A 23,676-nucleotide genomic window follows, 5' to 3' on the forward strand; every position below is an offset into this window, starting at 1 on the left:
TGGTGATAGTGATTGTGTTGACAGTGGTATCTTTCTCCCAGATCAACATCTTGAAAGCTGGGACTACCTCCAAGATCCCAGATCAACATCTTGAAAGCTGGGACTACCAGGGTCCAAGTGTACCCTGGGCTGGGCACAGCGGAGACAGGCAGAACCAACAAGGATTTCTCCCCACCGTGGAGGCCCTTTGGTTTAGGACCTCTGGACAGGAGCCCTTCCTCTATCTTCAGACATGGGCAGTAGGGAGGCCAATGCACCCTCTGGGTCTAAGAGGTGGGCTGTGCCCAGAAGACTTAGGCATGGTTGTTGGTTTCTCCCCATAGGAGGGATAGGAAGAGCTAAATAAAGGCACATCCCTATTGGCCAGGAAAGCTCTGGAAGCCCCCAAGAAAAAATGCTGCTTTGGGGTATTTACTTGTTGCCCAGAAACATAAATTAAATATATACATGTTATAATAAGTAATCTTTGTGCACACACACACACGTACACAGTTACACAGACTGCTGTGCACTCTCATACACAGTCACAGTTTAAGACTAGTCACAGGTGAGGAAACGCTAACACACTCAGTGGTCAGCCTGGGATAGTCATGAAGGTCTTGTGATTCAGGGGCTCTCCCATTGCCCTGTGCACACACTGCCTGGTTTCAGCAGACACCTCCCATTTGGGGGATCCCTAGAGGCAGGCTGGGGATGAGAGGCCTGATGCAGCTCCCTGTGTCCTGCCTAGGTCAGCATCGGGTGCCCTGAGAAGATGGAGCCCATCACCAAGATCTCACATATCCCAGCCAGTCGCTGGGCTCTGTCGTGCAGCCTTTGCAAGGAGTGCACAGGCACCTGCATCCAGGTATGTGGCCCGTTCACCTGCTGTCGCCCAGGAGGTCTCCTGCGTATACCATCTGCGTAGAGGGGTGCTTCTGGGACCCTCTGGAAAACACACAGCTGCCACCACCCCCACCCTACTCCCATAGTGCTATAGACAGAACCACTGATGGGCCATGGAGGCCTGGGACTGGAGCCAGACTCAGAACCTCACCTGAGAGGCATTCCTCCATCCCCAGTCCCTCTGGGCATGGGGTAGAGTGCAGGAGCAAAGGCTCACCACATCACTGCATTCCGAAGGATTCTGGCTTTCCCAAAGAGCGACTGTCTTTGGGGTTAATAAATACAATGACCTCACATCTGACATCAAACATGTGGGAGGGGTAGGAAACACTTTTCGTCCAGCTGAGCTAATAGGCTCTCCCCAAACAGGACAGGGCTGCACCAGTCTTTCCACAGCATTGGTTCCCACATTCTGGTGTGCGTCAGTAATACCTGGAGAGCTTGTTAAAACACGCATTTCTGGGCCTATCCCCAGAGGTCCTGTTTCAGTAGATCAAGAATGGGCTGAGAATTTGCTTTTCCAGCAAGTTCCCAGGTGACCCAATGCTGCTGGTCTACAGGCTGGAAAGTGGGGGTCATCCTTTGTCCTTCTTTCTCTAGCAACAGTTGTCATTGCAAACACTAGATGTGCCTCCACCCATTTGTAAGACTTTCAAAATGACTTGTGAGTGCGACATAAGTGGTCGTTAATAGTTGGGTGGGGTATTCCTGAAACATTTATCAGTTGATCACAGCCATCATCCAAGGCTGTGAGGGAGGAGCAGTCCCTGAGTCGGCCCTAGCTGCCTGGACAAGAAAAGGAAGGGATCCCTGTCCAGCACCTCTTCCCAGAGGACAAAGGAGGGACATGATTCCCCATCTAAGATGATGTTGCAGAAAGGAGGCAGTGACCCACCACCAGCCTTTTTTTTGATGCCTCTTGTTCCAAAGTCATTTTGCCCACATAGTTATGCAGCTTAATCCCCAAAGGATTGTCAAATCACCTGACCATTTCCCCAGGATATATGGGGCTGAAACCCATTTCCTCTCAGGCTCCCCCAGAGTTCCCCCTTCCCACATACCACAGCTCCTTCCATACCCACAGGATGTTGGGGGTCCATGCCATTTTATATAGGGTCTCACCAGCATCCTGGGTTCTCAGTGGAACCCTGGAGAGTGGCCTACATCCTTCTTCCTTCCTACCAGGGCTCCCTCATGCCTGATATTTCCCCTCCTCTCCTTCTAGTGCTCCATGCCTTCCTGTGTCACAGCATTTCACGTCACATGCGCCTTTGACCATGGCCTGGAAATGCGGACTATATTAGCGGACAATGACGAGGTCAAGTTCAAGTCATTCTGCCAGGAGCACAGTGACGGGGGTCCTCGGGGTGAGCCCACTTCTGATCCCGTGGAGCCCAGCTCAGCTGGTGAGGACCTGGAGAAGGTGACCCTACGCAAACAGCGGCTGCAGCAGCTAGAGGAAGACTTCTACGAGCTGGTGGAGCCCGCTGAGGTGGCTGAGCGGCTGGAGCTAGCTGAGGCGCTGGTTGACTTTATCTACCAGTACTGGAAACTGAAGAGGAAAGCCAACGCCAATCAGCCACTGCTGACCCCCAAGACTGACGAGGTGGACAACCTGGCCCAGCAGGAGCAGGACGTCCTATACCGCCGCCTGAAGCTCTTCACACACCTGCGGCAGGACTTGGAGAGGGTGAGTCCCCCTGTCACTTTTCCACCTGCCGGCCTGTCTGGTGGGCATCCTAGGAGGTCTTTGCACCCCATGTACACCGCCCTGCAGCAGCCATGGCTCTCCAACTCCAAATGGTGATGTCTGGCCAAGGGGCTGAGGGCTTCCAGTTTCCTGACAAGGTGGGGGTAACTTATACTATGCAGAACAGGGAAGCCTCTAGCCCTTGGATCTCTGAGCCCTTCTTGTCCCAACCCTTTTATGGGCCTGAATGGTAGGGGCCCTGCTGTGTTCCTGAGGCTCTAGGGCATCAGACCTGGGGCACAACCCAGGCTTCGAGCTTCTATTGGTTTCTGTCCCCATTTGTAGCCTGTTCCCAACACATGAACTTCAGCTTGGAATCAGGCAGGGGAGAAACTGGGAATTGCAGCAAGTTGTATCAGCCCACTAGGCATGTTCTGGACCAGGGCAAGGAAAACAGGTATTAACGTGGGGCGTGGGGGCATATGGATGGGCTGGAGACACAGTCAGCCTGTGTGGAGTAGAAGGATGAAGCTGAGTGGGTAGACCAAAGTGTGTGTGGAAGCTGCAGGATGTTTTAAGCAGGGACTGTCCCTCTGGCTGCAACTTCCAGTCACTGGGTCTACGGTGGATGGGTTGGCTGAAACTACCCCCAGCTGTGTACTAAGGAGATCAGTGGTCTTGGCTTGGTCCAAGGTGGTAGTTCTGGGAGCAGAGTAAGATGAGGAGACACCATGGCTTTGGGGTGAGCTGTGGTGGTTAAGGGATAGTGAGAGTTGCTTTCTGCCTAGAGCATGGGAGCCCCCAAAAGGTTCCATTCCCTCCTACTACCCCAGAAGAAAAGATGAGGAAATTACACCTTCCACGGAGAATACGCTTGAACTTGACTTTACTTTCCCACTGTGTTTCCTCCAACGCATAAAGTACTACCACCAAGTTGGAGGCAATCTAAAGATGAAACCAGATATTCTCTGAACCCCAGGTGCTGTTTTAGGGACATTCAGTTCTGGGGTTCGAGAGCACATGGGATCATGTCATAATGTCTTTCATGCATGAGCACAGACACACGTCTGTCCTTTCCCCAGTCCTTGTAAGGAAACAATCCTGAGTGAAAGCATTGATGGGGCTTTGTATGACCCGAGGCAGCTGTTTTTCTTATGTCCATCTCGTTGGCAAGTCTGTAAAATGGGTAGAACAACTTCACGGATGTTGTGCCGTGTTGAAGGGAACCTGAGGTGGAGCCTCTGAAACTGGACCTGGCTTCCCCAGTCTCCTTCAGCCGTACTCCTCTGCCCTGAGGCCTGGTCAGGGGGAAGTGACCCCGATGGCCTGAGAGGGAACCTTACCGCCTGGCAGCCAGCCTGCCACCAGATCAGAAGGGGGAGGTGGAGAGTGGGGACACCAGATGTCCCTGGCTCCAGCCAGGGCAGAGAACAAGGCCATCTACATTGCAGCCCCTACTTCCTGGGCAGCCCAGCCTCCTGTGTCATGTGGCAGTGGCATCAGGTACATTCGGACATCGAGTACTTTCAGAGACCAAAGCTGCATCCAGAGTTGTCCTCAGGCCACCTCTGAGTCTGCAGGCTCCAGGCCTCCAGTGCAAACACCCTGCTTTTACTCCTGCTGTTCTCCAAAAGACCCCTCAAGTCTGACCTCCCTGGTCCTGCTGGTCAGCCCACTGGCTCCGCCTGGACAATGCACGGAGGCCAGAGGGCAGGGTTACTTATTTAATCATTATCTTGAAAGTAGAGGCAAAGTAGATTCTCCTGGCCCTAATGAGCAGGTGAAGAAACTAGGGCTCTCGAAAATGAATGACAGAAAGTGTTAGAGGAATGTGTGTTTTCTAGGGTTTGAGTTGCATTTGGGCTTGGATGGGGGATGGGGTTTGTCACCAGGAGAAATGTTGGCTTAACCTCCTATTCTGTACATTTCCTGAGCAAAAGCATCCCCCACCCTCTTGCCTTCATTGTCAGCTGGTACAAATGTGGCTAAGGGGCCAAGGTCAAGGGCTAGGATGCCAGCAACTTCCCAGGCAACCAGAGCTGCCATGCAGAGAGGCCTCTGGTGGGACTCTCCGCAGTCAGGTGTGAACCAACCCACTCTTCCTCCAGGAAGAGGAGACAGGGCCGACTTTGAAGGGGTGCTGGCTGAGAGTGAGGCAAGGGCGTGTGCAGCCCTGGTAAGCTGTGGAGAGTCAGAGAGCCCTGTGCCAGCTTGATCCCCTCCAGGTCTAGCCTCAGGGCCTTTCAGAGCCGCGTTGGTGGCTTGCTTGAGTGAACAGGGCTGAGAGCTCCGCCACAGGGGAGGCTTTCTGCAGAGACCCATGACTGTTGGTGGCCTGGTCGTGGCCCAGTGCCAACGGCCAAGAGTATCCAGCCTCTGACTGGGCACCAGGCCAGCTTGGGCTGGATTCATCAGGGAGGCAAAGTCGGGGTTGAGACTGATGCCTTGGGCAGTTGTGGGTTTGCATTCAGTTCCAGCATTTCCCGGCTCTGTGCCTTCTGAGTTTCAGTTTCCTTTCTGTAAAATGGGAATAAGGAGCCAGCTGACCTTGGAGTCACAGTGGTGATGGGAGCACAGTGACCTCTGCTGTTCATCGTGGTTATTGTTGCTGTTCTGGCTCTTAGAAGAGTGGGCTGCTTGCAGAGAGGGGCTCCGTGGAGGACTGAAAGCGTGAGCCCAGTGCTAGGACCTGGGAATGAAATAGGGTATCTTCCCTGATCGACGTGTCCCCCCGAGGCCAGGCAAGAGGTTTGCTGAGAGAGGCAGAAGGCAGGGCCACGCTGCTGCCACTAGCCTGAAGTCCCACTTTATGGTCAGCCTTTATGTGTTTTCCTTAAACTTCAGCCGCCGGCCTTGGCCCCAGCAGGCAGCTCAGGAAGGCATGGCCACTGCTGTCTCCCAGAGTTATTCACAGCTGACAAAAAAATTGCGGTGCTGATGAGCAGCCTGTCAAACGCCGACTGGTGTCCCCTAGCAACCGTGCTGGCAGTTCGGGCTGTGCAGGGCCTCTGTGCCTGTGGCTCTGGATCCAGTTACCAGGAGTTTACTCAAGAGCATGACCCGGCCTGGGAGGGTGGGGGCAGCTCTCAGACATCTGCCCCCCTCCCTGAGGAGGGACATGTGGGATCTTCTCAAGGCCCTATTTCTTCTACCAAGGAGAAGACCTTGCCCTCCCCATACTTGCCACCCACCTGCTTCCTTGTCAGGTTGGTCATACCCCATTTACTCTGTCCTCAGTGCCCAAATCATGTTCTTCTTGGCCTCCCACCAAAGCCTACCTTGTCCAAGGCAGCCTTGGCTTCCAGAACTCTGGCTCCTCAGCCCCCATAGCTCCCATATCTAGAATGTTTCCAACCCATTAGTGTCTGCATCTCACTGAAACCTAGTCGCCACCTCAAAGTGCTCCCTCATCAGTAACCCTGTATCCTCAAATCCCCCTTCCTACTCAGCCTTCTGTTTCCCTGCTCAGCACCCCCTCCAGGCTTCCCACTCTTCACTGTCCCTGTTTTCTTCACCCCCACCCCATGTGGCATTATTAGCTCACTGCCTATGCCCTTATCCCTGTGTGAAGGCCACATACCTGGCAGAGCCTTACCTGGTAGGAATCCTATAGTGGTGAGTGGATAAACCCCACCAAGGTTCCTGTCAGCCAGCCTTGTTCTGGGACATTCTAGACTCCCCAGCCTATCACCTGTCTGCACCCTGGCTCCACCTCCCTCAAGTCTCCCCCTTCTGGGCCCTCAGTCTTACCTCCGGTTCATCAGACCAGACCCCTCCAGCTTCTCACCTGTAAAGCCCTCCCTATCGATTTTCTGCCCTTTTTCCCCCATTCCCCCTTCCCCCAGCACACACCCTGCAGCAAGGGAGTTGGCCTTCCCTTCATGCCTGCTCAGTCTCCCAGATTTGAATCTATTTCACCTTCTGCCATCTCCAAAAGCACATCCTCCTTCCATGTGTCCTTCCAGGCATGGGGCCCTCTGCCCTAACCCCCATCTGTCCCTTCCTGTCTTCCCTCACTGCTTCCCACTCCGGCCAGGCTCCTGCCACTACCATCTACTAGGGCCACCAACACTTCCCATCACCTACATCCAGTGGCCACTTCTCCATCCTCATCCTTCTCAGCAGTGGTTACCACAGTCAGACATGCCTTTGGTATTGAAATACGTTTTGTGTGGATGCTTTGACCAGACCCCCCCTTAATACCCTCCCGTCCTCTGCTCTCTCTGAGCGCTCCCTGTCCCCAGTGATCATCAGTTCACCACACTCAGTCTGACCTCTCAGCGGTCTGCTCCACAACTCTGCTCCCCATCAGGAGGCTGATCCATCCCACACTCCTTTCTGAACTCCAGCCTCTCGTGCCCAACAGGCCCATAGGTCCAAGCCTGTCCCCCACAATCTCCCTAGTCTCCACAAATGCCCAACACTAGTCCAGTCTAGCTCAGGATAACTGGCTGGGAGCCCTCCCTGGCCCTCCAACCTCCTCACCCACATTCAGGCTCACTCTGTAAAACTTACTGATAACAAAACAATTTCCTCAAAATGTAAAGCCTACTTTTATTACCAATCTGTAGTTTGGGGGGACTTTGCTACTTGATTCATCTTTTTTTACTCTGATTTTTTTTAATGTTTAGTTATTTTTGAGAGACAGAGAGCACATGTGCAAGAGGGGGCAGAGAGAGAAAGGGACAGAGGATCTCAAGTGGTCTCTGAGCTGTTAGCACAGAGCCGGATGTGGGGCCCAAACTACAAACCATGAGGTCGTGACCTGAGCTGAAGTCGGACGCTCAACCAACTGAGCCCCCTGGCACCCCACTCTGATTTTTTTAAAGAGAACTTCCTATGTTTATAATCAGAAAAAACAATAATGACAAGTGCCAGGAACCTAATAACCTGGATGAACTTCTAAGGTGATATTAATACTTCGTCCCCAAAAGCCATCACAGAAGTGGAACTCCACAACATTCAGTAACATGTAGCTATGTAACCAACAGTCTTGCGAGAAATTAGAGAAGTCATCGATGGTTCCAGGGTGAGGTGGGAACAAGTGGTCACATCATGACCAGTGTACCAACCACAGAAGGTGGGTACTGTTGGGATTCTCACAGAAAGAAGCATTCCTATCTTGCCTAGCAGGAATCTCCAGATGGTACTGATTGTGTCATGCATCTTATCAGGAAAAACATGGAGCATTTACCTGCAATATATTGTATTTTTCATGCCTCATTCATATCTACAACTGTATATCATGAAACAAACATAGTCAGAATTTCTAACTGGATCAAAAAATATACCAGTACTTGCTTTAATATTTCCTTCCTGTGCCGTAATGAACTATCTAGCCTATACAGCTCGCTTTGGAGGCCCCTGGCCTAGGGCAGTAATTCTCAGATTATGTAGTGCTGTATAAAATCTGTTTGAGGACACAACCACCAGAGACTTTCACACTCCCCCAAGCCTGGGAATTTGTGTTTCTAACCAGCCACCCAAGGGATCTTGATGCCAGTAATTCATTTGGGTTTGCTGTGAGAAACCTTTTTGTGAAGTTTCAGATGAAAGAACAAAAAATAAATAAAATAAAAATCTGTATTTTAATAGAAAGTGATGAAGTAAGTAGTGGTTTCTTTGAAGGGGACTCTGCACCTCTAAAGCTCATGTCATTGTTAAGGATTAACGTTAGAGTGAGTTCAATGGTGGAATGTTTGGGAAATTTTTTTTTTTTTTTTTTTGGGGGGACAGAGAGAGACAGAGCATGAACGTGGGAGGGGCAGAGAGAGAGGGAGACACAGAATCTGAAACAGGCTCCAGGCTCCGAGCCATCAACCCAGAGCCTGATGCGGGGCTCGAACTCACGGACCGCAAGATCGTGACCTGGCTGAAGTCGGACGCTTAACCGACTGCGCCATCCAGGCGCCCCGGGAAATTTTTTAAAAGCTGGACTTTGAACTGTTTTTAGGTTTGATGTATTGACTGGTTTGTTTTGAGGCCTTCAAAGTCATGAGTCTGTCTACCTCTCTTCACCCCCATGGTCCCCATGCACACGAAGCCATGTGACTCCCAGGAGGGAAGCAGACCAGGTTTCAGGGAGAATAATGCTGAGCTGCTTAGATGCAGTGGACAGGGAAGGAAGGCCTTCTGGAGGTTCCTTTTTTTTATTATTTTTTTTTTTTTTTGAGAGAGAGAGACAGAGTGCTAGCAGGGGAGGGGCAGAGAGAGAGGCAGACACAGAATTTGAAGCAGGCTCCAGGCTCAGAGCTGTCAGCACAGAGCCTGACACAGGGCTTGGACTCACGAACGGTGAGATCAAACCTGAGCTGAAGTCGTATGCTTAACCTACTGAGCCACCCGGGTGCCATAAAATATGTTTTCTTACAGTTCTAGAGACCAGAAATCCAAGATCAAGATGTTGGCAATGTTGATTCTGTCTAGAGACTCTGAGGGAGGATCTGTTCCGAGCCTCTCTCCTGGCTTCTGATTGCCAGCAACCCTTAGCATTTCTTGACTTGTAGACCCATGATTCCATCTCTGTCTGTGTTGTTACATACCATTCTCTCTATATGTGTCTTCACATAGCCTTTTATGAGGACACCAGTCATTGGATTTAGGGCTCATTAATATGTGGTATGACCTCATCATAATTGATTATATCTGAGGTTCCAGGTAGACAAAATTTGGCAGGAGGCACTGTTCAACCCAGGAGGGAAAACAGTGGAAGTGTTAACAGGGGGAGGATTTACATTTCAAGAAGATGATCTGGGATAGCAGAGGGGCCAGAATGCCTACTTATCCAGATGGAGCCAGTGCAGGTGACCAGGAAATGGAGGGAGCTGATGGGAAAGAGTTATGTTCATTAGGGACTGATGGGGTGGCTCTGGAGGTGAGCAAGGAAGAGCTGGATCCTGAAGGGTGATGCCAGGGTCTCAGCATTTCTGCCTCACCCCACCTTACCCCCAGCTGCCCTTGGCCTAGCATTGTAGACACAGGGCCTTGCTCTGCCTCTCCCCTGCCTGGCCTTACTCTGGATCTTCATCCCCAGCTGATGCACTTCTGTGTGATCAACATCCACTCGTCCCTTTGTCCAGGAAGCCTTCTTGCCACCCCCAGGTCTGGGTCAGGGCTGCCTGGTCCTGTCAGTACTTGCTCTGCATCTCTCTGCCCTGCTGGGCAGCAAGCCCTCAGAAAAAAGGGACCTGATGGCATTGCCCACTGCTTCGCCAGGGCGAACACCATGTGAGTTCCCAGAGCTGAAGCTGGTGCTTAGAGATGTGTGATTATGAGGAGCTCCTGAGGAAGTCCAGGATTTGAGAGGAAGCAACGGCTCTTAGGCTGGGGCCAGGCGGCTGCCCCTTTGGGGAGGTGTTTGCCTTGAATGGCCATGTCTGTGGTCTAGGCTGGGTACACACATTCTAAGGGTGGAATGCTCCTTAGAGTCCATACAGAGCCTGGAGCTGACATTCTGGGATATCCTTCACCACTGAGCTCAGGAAAGAAGGGAGGACATCCATGTCCACAGAGAGGTGTGATCACAGCTACCCCCAGGCCAGGAGAAATGGAAGTCATGATAACAGGCAGAGGCTCTGGAACCCATAGGTTTCTCCCAGGCAACTCAAGGTCATGCAGCCTGAACTCAGCTTTGAAGATGGAACCCATCTGCAGACGGAAGTACTGGCCTCAGCTGCACAGACCCTGGTGGAACCCAGAATTCCAGGGCACAGCTTCTGGCCATCTGTCCCTGCTTTGGAGGCTTCAACCTGAGCTAAAGACCATGGTGGAACAAGGAAATGTCTTGAGGGAGGGGCCCAGAAGTGTGATATACTCTGAGAGCAGCTGTGAGGGGATGGCACACTGGGGAAAGGCACCAGGTGGATGGGGAGCAACATGGCCCATCCTTCAGGTGCTTCCAGAACAGCTGCAGAGTGAGCTTAAGCAAACCGGTCTCCAAAGGACTAGACTCTCTTCCTAGCGGCCCTTAAGCAGTCAGAGAGGCCCCTGCCTTTCCTCCTGAGAACTTCTGTCTCAGGCTGAGTGAACATAGCCATGTGGAAGGGCCTTGGCCAGAGCAGGCATGGGCTTGGCTTAGGTCTTAGTGCAGCAAGTGGACATGGCACACTCAGCCCCAGGGGTCAGAGACTACCTGACTACTCAAAGCTGCTCTGCTGGAGCTGTTTCTTCTCTGCACCATGGCCATTTGTGTCTCAGGATAGAAGTTGGCCTTGTCATGGTGTTTTTGGCTGAGGAATATCTTTGATGGACAAGAGTCCTTGGACAGGAGGCAGAGGGATGGAATTGGTAACCTTAAAAGGCCCCACTGAGCCTGGGGGCACTGTGTAGGTAGGGGGAGGGCAGCCACAGGGCAGCATGGCAGAGTGAGCCAGGAAGTTCATGCCTAGAGAAGGCAGGTAGAGTCACCAGCCTGAGCTAACTGGATGCTCTCCCTGCCTGCTCTGGCCCAGGCCCAGTGGGAGCCGCAGAGTCAAGGCTGTGCTTGGCCTGTGTTTTGGACCAGAGAACTGTGGCTCAGGGCTGAGGACACACTCAAGGCTTGGGAATTGATTCCTAGATGTCCCAGGCAGGTTAGGCAGCAGTGCCCCCCCAACCCTCACCCCAGGGCTGGGAGGTTAGGTGTGGCTGCCCATGAGTTAAGTGGAAAACCTCTCTCTTGTCTCCTCAGGTTAGAAATCTGTGCTACATGGTAACAAGGCGTGAGAGAACAAAACACGCCATCTGCAAACTCCAGGAACAGATATTCCACCTACAGATGAAACTGATTGAACAGGACCTGTGTCGAGGTAGGCATCTTCCCTGCCCCCTGCCAGCCACCGCTCAGCGTGCACACTCTCAATGGGCCAGGTCCCAAGGAGGGTTTGTGTATTCAGGTCCTAGTGGGGGCCACTGGCCCATACACAGACCTTCCAGAACCAGTTAAGTAGGCCAAGTTGGGACCTACTAGGGCCTCATTTGTATGTTGGTTGGCAAGGAGCCAGAGATGGGAATGTGGGCATCAGGCCTCTCCTGAGGGGGCTTTCTGGTCCACTGGGGATACGTAGGTAGTTCCAGGGCCATAGTGGTGCAGGAGTAGATTGCGCGTGCACAGTAGCTCTAAGCTGGTGTTGGGACAGGAAGGGGCCAGAAGCTAGAGAGCTTCCCTGAACCCCTGCGTGGCTTCATGTTGATCCTGAATCAGGCAGCTGCTCCAGAGATGGAAGAGGACCTCTGTGTTCTTTCTCTCTGACCTCATCTGATAAAATTTGGATGCCTACTAGCAGTTTTTTGTCTGTTTTCTTCTTTTTTTTTTAATTTTATTTTTTATTTTTTAACATTTACAACAGTGATTTCAGGAGTAGATTCCTTAGTGCCCCTTACCCATTTAGCCCATCCCCCCTCCCACAACCCCTCCAGTAACCCTCAGTTTGTTCTCCATATTTATGAGTCTCTTCTGTTTTGTCCCCCTCCCTGTTTTTATACTATTTTTGCTTCCCTTCCCTTATGTTCATCTGTTTTGTCTCTTAAAGTCCTCATATGAGTGAAGTCATATGATCTTTGTCTTTCTCTGACTGACTGATTTCACTTAGCATAATACCCTCCAGTTCCACATAGTTGCAAATGGCAAGATGTCATTCTTTTGATTGCCAAGTAATACTCCATTGTATAGATATACCACATCTTCTTTATCCATTCATCCATCGATGGACATTTGGGCTCTTTCCATACTTTGACTATTGATAGTGCTGCTATAAACAAGGGGGAGCATGTGTCCCTTTGAAACAGCACACCTGTATCCCATGGATAAATGCCTAGTAGTCCAATTACTGGGTCGTAGGGTAGTTCTATTTTTAATTTTTTGACGAACCTCCATACTGTTTTCCAGAGTGGCTGCACCAACTTGCATTGCCACCAACAATGCAAAAGAGATCCTCTTTCTCCACATCCTCGCCAACACGTGTTGTTGCCTGAGTTGTTAACGTTAGCCATTCTGACAGGTGTTAGGTAGTATCTCATTGTGGCTTTGATTTGTATTTCCCTGATGATAAGTGATGTTGATTGTCTGCTTTCTTCTTAAACTCTTCCCGTGACATGTATTTAAGAGATCTGGAAATCTAAGGCCAAAGAATCTCCAGTGTCGCTGTTTTCTGCTAGTTGTGTGGATATTGCCAGACACAGGGCCCTTCCCAGAGTGTTTACATGTTCAGAAGGGCAATGCTTAACTCAAAAAAGGTCCTCTAATGTAGAATTACATGCAGCTCGGTGGCAAGATATTTTGAGCCAGGAGCTGCCGCTGCTAGTTCAGCCTCTGGGTCAGGCTAGGCCTGCAGTGGAGAGGAACCAGAGCTGTTGGGCCACCCCCAGAACGAATGACTGAGGACCTGGTACCGCCCCACCCTTGTCTGAGCCAAGCTGCCTCATTTGCACTTTGGGATCACCACCTACTCTGGCCCAAGGAACCAGCCCTGCCAAAAACAGGTCCTGGGTGAGGCCGGGTCGTGTCCATACAAAGGTCAGAGCTTACCATGCATCCCCAAGACTGGCAGCTTCGTGGCTGCCAGAGCTCTCCAGGCTCCTTCTCCTCTGTTGATTTTTTCAGCGAGTATTAAAACTGAGTGTAGACAGGATGCCAAGCCCTGTGCCGGGTACTGCGGGGCACGCTGCCATGGGCAGAATGGATAGGCTTCCTGTCTTTGTGGAGCTCACCATCTGGAAAGATAAAGGAAAGTGGTGCTCAAGGGGCTGCAGTTGGCACCAGTGCAGGGACAGAAGTACCAGAGATGGCTTCACAGCAGTGGTGATCCTGGAGCTATGTGTCTGGCTTCTTAGGACCTCACTGTGGTGAGAGGTCCAGCTGCAGAAGGAGAGGCCCACAATCAGGGTAACAGAACGTGGCAAGGCCTATAGTACCCTCAGGCACAGGATTCCAGAAACGAGGTCAAGAGCTAGGTCTGCATCCCCACACTGAATCTGGGGACGTTTGCAGCTCCTGGAGCTGAGTGGCAGCATCAGGCATCCTTTTGTTCAGAGCGAGACATGGGGGAGAAGACTGGTTTGCCTCTGCCCAAAACTGATGACCCCTGGGATGGGCATATGGCTACAAGCATATCGTCAAGGCCTGTCTGGCCGGAGCACTGGAGAAGCCTTCCTGTGGCAGTTATATTTAGGCCATGAACCAGTTGAAGAGCAGTAAAATTTGGAATCCTAGAGGCTGGAGCTTGTCTTTTTAGAGAAACTGGAAGGAGGCTGGCATAGCAGCAACTTGGGCAAAAGGACCACGTCTCAAGTGAGGTTGGGGTCTTGCTAGGATCAGACGTGCAAGGTCTTGTAGCCTCAGAAGGAGCTCAGACTTTCCTGAGGGCACTGGGAAACCTTAGAAATCTCCCTCCAGAGCATGTAGGCAGGAGTGTCATGTCAGAGATGAGGATTCTGAGGTTGCACAGGGGATTAGCAGCACAGCTAGGGAGAGTCCATATCCCTCAAATTTCTTGTAAACCTTTATCTGAGAAGCGCTCCAGACTCCTGCTGAAAAACTTAGGAGAAGATTTCTGGCAGCTGGGCGTCCCCCTGCAGATGTCCCTCTCCTGCTCCAGTGTTTTCTGTGGCTCCCTAAACCTATGTGGTCACAGACCAAAAGAATATAAGGGCCAGGTGTGCACCCCGAGTCTGCTATCTGCTGTGTGACCTCGAGAGCAGACCAAGAAGCCAAGGCAGGAGACTTGCTCATGGGACTGACCACTATGGCTGGACTAGAACCCACATCTCTTGACTCCTCAGATAGTCCTCAGACTTCTCTCCACATCCATGTCTGGCCGCTAGGCCTAGCATTGAAGGCCCTGACCTGGCCACTCACCTGTAGTTACCCTTTGCACCCACCAGCACTCCCACCCCACCCCTACATCTATAGGCCATGTAGATGTCAGACTGCATTCCAGGTCCTGGAGGAGGGTCCTCCACCCACTTTGTGGCCCTGTGCCCTCCTCAAGGGCAGCAGTAGGCACTTACCTTCTGTTCCCCACCAGCTGTCCCTGACTCACAGGAGCCCCATTTATCTCAGGTCCTGCGGCTCTGAGCCTAGGACACATTAGCAGGGCAAAGTGACCTGGAAGTTGAGGCACAGGTGATAGAGGACTATCATATGGATGGCCCATAGTGATCTTGGTTTTGACTGAGCTGCTCGGGGTAACCGCCTCCCTCCTGCTCTCTCTTTCCCTGGCAGAGGGGTCTGGGAAGAGAGCAAAGGGCAAGAAGAGCGACTCGAAAAGGAAAGGCCGTGAGGGCCCGAAGGGCAGCCCCGAGAAGAAAGAGAAAGTGAAGGCGGGACCCGACTCAGTCCTGGGGCAGCTGGGTGAGTGAGTGGCCACACTGGCCTGGCGGACATGGCCAGGCTTACACCATCACTCCACTTGCAGCCCCGAACCTAAGGCCAGCAAGGTCCACCAGCACTTCTGTTGCACAGAGTAGGAAGCCCAAGAGGGCTAGCCAGGCCCTTCCATGCCCAGGTGCTCATACCTTTTAACCATAAAGGAAAGTAGATAGGGTCTCTGTCCCATCTGGCATCCCAAGAAATTCCCCTTTTGTACATCTGGAGGCTGGGCCAGGGTCTCAGGAGCTGCCCTCACATTCTCTTAGCCAGACTCCTAGAGTCCTCAGGGGGCATGTGGGCCCTCTGTGCCCTTACAGAATGTAGCCCTATGCTGGGAAATGAGGGTCAGCCAGAATTCTCCATCCTGGTCCCACTCTGCTGGAATTTCTCAAATGAGCCTTCCCTTCAGCACTAGGGAACCTTCCTGGAGCCACCCAGAGAGACCCAAAGGAGTGGCCACAGGTATTGGCCCAGTACATGGTCAGTCACAGACTCCTTAGTGCTCCTACATTAAGCAGAACAGCCCTTGAGCCCTCTACCCGCCCCCCCCCCCCCCAGCTTTGGGCTTTCTCTCCCAGGGTATCACATGCTTCCCCTAGAACACTTCCTCAGGGATGACAGTGGAATTGTCCAGACCTGTCTCCAGCAGGGAAGCCTCATGTCATCTTGTATGTCCCTCATTCTCAGGAATGGGACCACTTGACCACTTGGGTATCAGAAGGAAGGCCCAGTATCACCTGCTGGCCCTGACATCCAAGAGGGACCTTCTACACAGATGCACTTGGCTACCCTATCCAACTTGTCTGCTTCAGAAATAATTCTCACAAAAAAACAGCGCCCCCTGGTGGCCTGAGGCGTTTTCCTTCATTCCTTCATCCTCTGCGTCCCCAGGATGGGAGAGGTGCAGAGCCGGCTTCATGGGTGTGTGTACCTGTGCAGTCTCAAAGGGCTCTTGCTTGGTTTAATGCTCTACTGTTGTCACCTTGAAATACCTTAATAATTTTTGAACAGGGAGCCCACATTTTCACTTTACATTCTGGGTTCCAAATCATGAAGCCAGTTCTGGGAGTAGGTTGTCCTGGGGAGAGGGGTATATGGTGTGGACCCATATAGTCCCTCTTTGGTGGTGTTGACAGGAGGGATCAGCAAACAAGATGGCTTAATTGGGTCTGGCAAGAGGAAGAGAGGGAGGGAGGTGCACAGTGGCCTGCTGGGGAGGGTCCGGGAGGGCTTCCTGAAAGGGTGGGATACACACCTACAAGCGTTTCACTTGCTTCCTCTCTCCCCTTGGCCAGGCCTGTCCACCTCATTCCCCATCGATGGCACCTTCTTCAACAGCTGGCTGGCGCAGTCAGTGCAGATCACAGCAGAGAACATGGCCATGAGCGAGTGGTCACTAAACAATGGGCACCGCGAAGACCCCGCCCCGGGGCTACTGTCAGAGGAGCTGCTGCAAGACGAGGAGACACTGCTGAGCTTCATGCGGGACCCCTCACTGCGACCTGGGGACCCTGCCAGGAAGGCCCGTGGCCGCACCCGCCTGCCTGCCAAGAAGAAGCCACCGCAGGACGGGCCTGGCTCACGGACGACTCCGGACAAATCCCCCAAGAAGCCCTGGGGCCAGGATGCAGCCAGCGGCAAGGGTGGTCAGGGCCTAGTGGCCCGGAAACCAACGCGGCGAACGCCTTCCCACCTGCCGTCTAGTCCCACAGCTGGGGACTGTCCCATCCCAGCGGCCCCCGACAGCCCCCCTCCTCTGGCCCCTGAGACCCTGGACGAGGCAGCCCCAATGGCTGCCGACTCGAATGTCCAAGTGCCTGGCCCTACAGTGAGCCCCAAGCCCTTGGGCCGGCTCCGGCTGCCCCGAGAAAACAAGGGAACCCGGAGATCGCCAGGTACCGGGCCTGATGCTGGGACAGGACCGCCCTCTGCTGTGGCCGAGAGGCCCAAGGTCAGCCTACACTTTGACACTGAGACTGACGGCTACTTCTCTGATGGAGAGATGAGCGACTCAGATGTGGAAGCTGAGGACAGTGGGGTGCAGCGGGCTCCCCGGGAAGCAGGGGCTGAGGAGGTGGTCCGCATGGGGGTACTGGCCTCCTAAGTCACCCCCACCCTGTCCCAGGCCCTGCCCTGGTCCTCCCACGAGGCCTCAGCCCAGTCACAACTGCCATTTCCAATCTCTGCTGAGTGTCTCAGATCCTTGAGACTGCCACTCTGTTGTGGTTTTATTTTTAATATAGAGAGAGTTTTGAATTCCACACTGTTGTCTTTCCTCTGTGCTGGCCTAGGACGTTAGAATTCCTTCCACGGCTCTGGCCGCAGGGGCTCTAGCAGGTCCTGTGCCCCATCCCCGCCGCGGCAGCACCCCGCCCCGGCCCACGCGGCATTGCTGGGCTCCTGGCTAGATGTAGGCGAGGCGAAGAAGAGCTCAGGACTCCAGCCCGCTGCCACTGGGTGACACAGACCGTCGTTTGGGCATTATTTCATGGTAGATGGGCCAGCCCAGGGCCTGCCCCGCCTTGCCCCCAAATTCCACTGGGGTCCATTTGGGGGGTCCTGCTGCACTCCACTGATCCCCAAGGAAGTATAATAAGTGATCCCCAGCCAGAGTCTACTCACTGTCACAAGCACAACGAGCTTATACAAGAAAGCACTGAGGGGGCGCAGAGGGCCCGCTGGTTCCAGAGGAACCACTGCTGTTCCTGATAAACCCACATCATCTGAGGCCTGCCCGCCCACCCCGCGACCCTCCACTCCCTTGCTGCTCCACCCCTGCCAGTGCCCAGCCCGGCGGCTCTGAGAAGGGGTTCCTAGAATCCTTCCTGAGCTGTGCCATTTACTCAGGGGACTCCCAAACAGCCAGCCAGCCGCCAGTGCCGGTGGAGGGCTGCAAGGGAGGGCCAGTGCCCAGACAGGGGCGTGGGGCTCAGACTCCCCCCACTTAGAGAATTGCTCTGGGGCTCCAACTTCCTTCCTTCCTTTGGGGCCAGTCTCGGCTGACGTCTGGTCACTCCCAGACAGCTGACCTGACCAGACCAGACCGTTTGCCTTTTCAAATTTTCCAGTCCTGCTATGAGATGAGCTTCTTCCTCGGTTTCCTTTTGGAAACTCCTCCTTCCAACAAGCAAGTGGGATCCCGGGGCCCGGGGCAGGCCGTGTTGGCCTGCTGTGGCTGTTTCAAGTCTTGCTGGATGTTCCTGGTTCCTCTGTCCCTGTGAGCCGTTACCCCCTTCCCTGGTTCTGCCCTCCCTACCCACCACCACCCACCCACCTTTTCTGTCCCATCCCCTAGGTCCCAGGTAGTTGCTCTGAAGAGTGTCAGTGGAGTGGCCCCAGGGTGATAGCTCAGGGAACAAACAATAAAAGGAATTCAGTGAAAACATGGGTTTTTTTTGTTTTATGAATTACTCCTGGGTCACTTCCACCACTGGTGAAGCCAGAACTTCTCCGACAAGAAATCTTGCATAAGTCCAGTGAATCAGTCGAATCATTCTGTGGATGCCAAAGAATATTTTGACCATAATACAGCACAGCCTGGACCTGACAACTTGTCGCTTGGACTTTTTTTTTTTTTTAACGGAGTTCTTTAGCAACAAAGTGTAGAGAGACATGTTCATTGTACACACCCAAGGAGAGGAGCCCAGGCTCTTGGAAGAAGATGTTGTTCTGCTGCTGAACCGTTGGAATTGGGACGCGGGAACCAGGTGTTGGGACTCCGGTCCTGGGCTGGGCCCACTGTGAGCTTTCCTAAACTCTGAGACTCACAGAGGGGAAGAACAGTGACAGCAAAACCAGCATGGCAAAGGTCTTCACCATGTGGTTCTCCCCACACAAACACTCAACGTGCAAATCGGCGGGATGGGCAGCAGCTTGACCACCCACCCCTGACTCCAGAACTTCCAAGGTACGACAGTGGCATTGTCATCGACGCACGGTTTCATGTGAATTTTAGCAAAACGGGAAACAAAGCTAGGACTCAGTTCAGAAGATCAGGCAAATGTGTCCAGTTGGAGTGGACTCGGGGCGGGCTTCAAGGATTCTGGGCGTTGGAATGGCACAAGCTACCATGTGGAATTTAGTCTGCCTGCCGTCTTGGTAGTAACGGCCAGTGCAGTGTCCGCACCAGCGGCCCATCCCCGTTCTCTGTTTACTGCCTTTGAACAGTCCTCCTTCCTTCCCCGTGCTTTGGGTCACAATCTTGTCTGTGCCAGATTGCCCAGTCTGACCTCACAGGGAACCAAGTGAGGAGCTTAAAGAACAACCAAACTCTGCCAGGGGGAGAGGTGGGGTGCCAGGAATGGCTCCTGCCCAGTAGACTCCACGCTTGTCCCCCTCCCACCGCTTCAGGCATACGGAGGCGAAGTCTGGGCTCCCTGGGGACAGAGGCTAGGGCAGGAGGGCAGGAGAGAACACGGAAGGGAATATACTACAGCGTGTCTGGCTGGGGTCAGGAAGGGCAGCCAGCACCCTTCAGGGGTACTCCACCCAAGTTGGCCTCTGGATTCCCTTCTGTGTTGGCTCTTGCTTTGGACTGGACTATCCCTGGGGCTGTGTCCTGCGCAGGGCTCAGGGATCTGTTAGGCTAGCTGGTGGGGGAGGTGGGAGAACATTAACTCCCAGACCTGGCCCTAGAGCTGTTCTTGCCCCGCAGCTGTCCACCTCTGGGATGTCCAGCAAGACCACACAGAGGACAAGGATACTGGTTCCCACCATTAGCCGCAGCCCTTTCCACTCTTTTTCCCATCTCCTGTCCACAGTGTAGACAGCTTTGCCAACCCTGGGGTTGAGGGGGGAAGCAGGGAACGAGACAGAAGTCCTTTTGCAGGCCAGAGGCTGAGGCAGATCTTTTGCTTGAGCACCTCTGCCCACCATACTCACTGGCCCTCTCCCAGGAGGGAGAAGCTCCTATTACTCCTCCTGGCTGCCATCCACCCTTCTCCTGGTCCTGGCTGCACAGTCCTCCTCCTCATCACAGCCAGGAAGGATGAGGTGCAAGGAAAGTATTTTTATGGATCACAAATGTATTTTAAAGTCAATAAGGAGAAGAAAGGTAGAAGGGTTTATTTTATTAAATGAGCTCTGACTTTGTGACAGTGTATGAGCATTTGCTATGTCAGGGTCTCGGTTTCCTTAGAGAAGCCACCTGGGTTTCCGGACGTGGGTGCCAGTCTGTAGGTATGCATGTGCCAGGGCACGTCTCGTGTGTCCACGTACGTGCATGTCTGCGTGTTGCATTTGGGCATATTGTGGGACCTGCTGGGGCAATTTCTAGAGCATCGACTGCCCGATGATACTAACAGACATTGGCAGCAGCTGAACTTGGCATTTCCTTGCTCACTGCCAGATGTGGCCAACCTCTGGCCATGCCTGAAGCTCTGCAGAATGGTCTGGATGCCTGTACTAAGGCCCTTGGGGAGGCCACTTCCCATGCCCCTGGCCCAGCTGGCCACATTGGCCAAAGAGCCAGGGCTGGAGTCTGGGACTTTTGGTTGTTCTTTAAGGCACTTCCTGCCACCTTGTCCCTCAGATGCACAACACTCTGTGCTCCACAAACGGCTCGGGGTGGGGGGATGATATGAATGTCACAGGAGGAGACACCTTCTGTCCTTGTTTCAAAGAAAGTGATGTGCCATTTGTTAATATACAAGAGAAATATTGAAAATATATTGAAAAGAGCAATTTTAAATTATTTTTGGCTTATGTTGCAATATTTATTTTCTTGTATTAGAAAAGATTCCTTTGTAGAGAAAAAATGTATTTTTCATTAACGCAAAGACCTATTTCTCCTTTTTGTACATTGTCCATGTTCGCTACCCTTAACGAGCAATAGAATGTATGGCCGCTTTGCCGTGGCCAGTGCCCGCCATGCCCTGCATGATTCTGTGTTGCCGCTGCTGCGTAGCTCCTAGTCCCATCCTGTCCCACTCACTCATGAGGGTTTCCAGACCCTGGCCCCAACCAGGGCCTGTGTCTCAAGGAGCCCTTTGCACTCCTCGTGTGTTGGCAAACGCAGTTAATAAAGCAATGTTTTCTGTGCTGGCTGGTGTGCGGCTCTGTTACATTCAGTGGAGGAGGGGGTCCACAGCCACCAGCCGGCGAAGTGAGTCAGCGAGTGCTCTCAGCGTGTCCCTCGGAACCTACTGCTACCTCGTAAAGAGTGCTAATAGGGATGGGCATAGCGCTCAACACCCATACTGTATTTCAGGGCAGTATTTCATTTGTTTCTTGATGTTGGCATCCCCCGGAATTCAGAGCCGGTGAGGGAGGTACTCAAAGCCACACCTCTGATAAGAGGAGAAATTCAGTGTCACAGGCTAGACTGCTGTACTCTTCCCACCTCCCGTGAGCCACCTTCCTGGGACAGTTGGTAGGTTCGCCAGGAACCTTGGGCATCTGTCCCTACATCAGGGGAGATGTTGGCCCAGGTGTGTGTTTTCCATTCATTATTTCCTGAGCACCTGCTCCATGCCAGGCTCTGGAAAGTGTTAGGAATGTAGCTACCATCCCTGCCTCCCAGGGATGTTGTTTATGTTGTTTCAGGGATGTTTTTCAGTTTTATGTTGTTTTTCAGTTTTATGTTTTATGACCCAACAGGGATGCAGATGATGAGGGAACTGGGAGATATGGAGGCCTGGGCTGATTGGGGGATGGGAGGCTTCAGGAAGAGTTTCCCTAAGGAAGAGACACCACGCATTCATTTGGCCATTCAACAATGAATCTATCGGCCATATACCTCGTTCTGCCAGTGTGGTGGGTTGTATACCACTAGGGTCCCGCCATCTAGAGCTTCCAGGCAGTGGAGACCTGAAGAATAAACAGTTGCTTGGTCAAGGGCAGCTGGATTAAAAAGGGACAACAGAGTTCCTGAAAGGGCTCGGCATGTGCAAAGATGCATCAAACTGCAAACTAGGAAGGGGTCTTGAACCTCCCCTGAGAGCCCCAGGGGAGGCAGTTTGGGAAGGGGGTTGAATTGGGACTCAAGCTTCTGGGACCACTGACTTGGTTGTTTGCTGTTTTGTCACTGGTGCAATGGGCAATAGGTCCCCAAGGGTGCCTCCAGATCCAAGGTTCTGTGACTCCACACAGCAGAACACGGGAGCCAACCCAACTGGCTGGCCTTCGGAGCTGTCTGCTCTCTGGGCCAGCTGCCCTGGGCTCGGCACCCCAGCCTCCCCCTCCTCCCTCCCTCCGCCAGCATGATGCCAGGCTCACTGGGCCACCATGGTCCAGATGAGGGCTGCAGGGGGCCTGCCGCAAGACCCACACCTGAAAGCTGACCTAGCTGATAAATGTGGAGCAGGAGAGGCTAAGACACCTGTGCATCTAAAGCAGCAGTGTTCAATAGAAATCAAGTGCAAGCACACATGTAATTCTAGTAGCCACACTTTTTAAAAGTAAAAATAAACAGGTAAAATGCATTTTAATTAATAATTATATTTAACCTATTAGATCCATGTACACTTAAACATGTAATTAATGTAAAACCATTATAATGAGATATTTTACATTCTTTCTTGTGCTAAGTCTTTGCAATTCAGTATGTATTTCATACTTCTAGTGCATCTCAATTTGGGGTTTTGGGGGCATTTAAGATTTTTTAAAAATGTTTTCAATGTTTATTTTTGAGATGAAGAGAGACAGAGTGTGAGCAGGGAATGGGGCAAGAGAGAGAGGGAGGCAGAATCTGAAGCAAGCTCCAGGCTCTGAGCTGCCAGCACAAAGCCTGACGCAGGACTTGAACTCACAAACCATGAAATCATGACCTGAGCCGAAGCCAGACAGTTAACCAACTGAGCCACCAAGGTCCCCCTAGCAAATCTCAACTTGGACTAGCTACATTTCAAGTTCAATAGCTATGTGGCTAGTAGCTACTCCACTGGCACTGTAGCCCTACAGACCATCGGCTTTCTCCTGGGTTGCTTCTATGGGGGAAAGCAGAGGAGTAGACCTGGCCTTAATTCCCAGCCAGGTCCCTCTGGGCTCCCTATCTTCACCCATTCAAGTCCATACAACTGCTTCATGGCAGGGGTCCCACAGCTGGTTGGTGACCCTAGGCCTTTGCCCCTGTTGCCTCTGCTGTCCTTGCCTACAAGGACAGGACAGGACGAGTGTGGACCAACCTGTCCACACCCTCATGAAGGGCCAGTACTCTCCCAGTATCTCCCAGGAAGGGTATGGCATTTATCTACCCTTCCATCTTGCCTGAATTGATTCTGTACTCACTGAGCACCTGCTACTGGGCCCTGAGGACATTAGGATGACCATATGTCCCTATGGAGAGACCAGGCCAGTGTGGGAGACAGACTTTAATCATGTAACCCCAGAGCAGTGTGCAATTACTCACTGAGACCATATTGTGAGTGTAAAGCCGGGGGGGGGGGGGGGGAGGTGGTCTCTGAATTTCCCTTGTTCTCACCAAATTTCTGTCTGCAAGATGGGGTATGGGGTACCATCTGCTGCTTGCCTGGCCCCACCCCAGATGCCTCCACCTCCAAGTCCCAAAGCACACAGGGCCAGGACCAATCCTGCAGTCCCGAGTCTTAGAACCCTAGACCTCTTTGTCCCCAGGACACCAGTGACCCCCTCTCCATGGCCCTTTGGCCCTTCGTGAGCCAGCACAGAGGAAGATCTTTGCCTTCAGGAACAGGGAGGCTGTTAAAGGGACAAGAGACCTCCTGAGAAGATAAGGCAGTGATTTAGGCCTGTGGGGCATCCACCCTGGGTAGGGTAAGTGAACCAAGGATTTCCAGGC

The 23,676-nt window shown here is 52.6% G+C and overlaps 1 protein-coding gene across 16 annotated transcripts in view; it reads left to right on the top strand.

Moving 5' to 3' along the window:
• The window catches only part of JADE2 (jade family PHD finger 2), a 115,600-nt gene extending 94,640 nt beyond the window's left edge, over positions 1–20,960 (top strand). For 14 of the 16 annotated variants that reach the window (XM_045059007.1, XM_023255283.2, XM_045059018.1 and 11 more), the window contains 5 exons: positions 731–847; positions 2,111–2,575; positions 11,244–11,361; positions 14,775–14,903; positions 16,217–20,960. In XM_045059007.1, coding sequence (XP_044914942.1) covers positions 731–847; positions 2,111–2,575; positions 11,244–11,361; positions 14,775–14,903; positions 16,217–17,025 — 1,638 coding nt within the window. In that variant the 3' untranslated portion in view covers positions 17,026–20,960. The remainder of the gene's footprint in view (positions 1–730; positions 848–2,110; positions 2,576–11,243; positions 11,362–14,774; positions 14,904–16,216) is intronic. The other 2 variants (XM_045059012.1, XM_045058989.1) reach the window with 1 other exon arrangement.
• Positions 20,961–23,676: the final 2,716 nt, after the last annotated feature.

The sequence above is a fragment of the Felis catus genome, chromosome A1 (genome assembly GCF_018350175.1).
Source record: "Felis catus isolate Fca126 chromosome A1, F.catus_Fca126_mat1.0, whole genome shotgun sequence".
NCBI lineage: Eukaryota > Metazoa > Chordata > Mammalia > Carnivora > Felidae > Felis > Felis catus.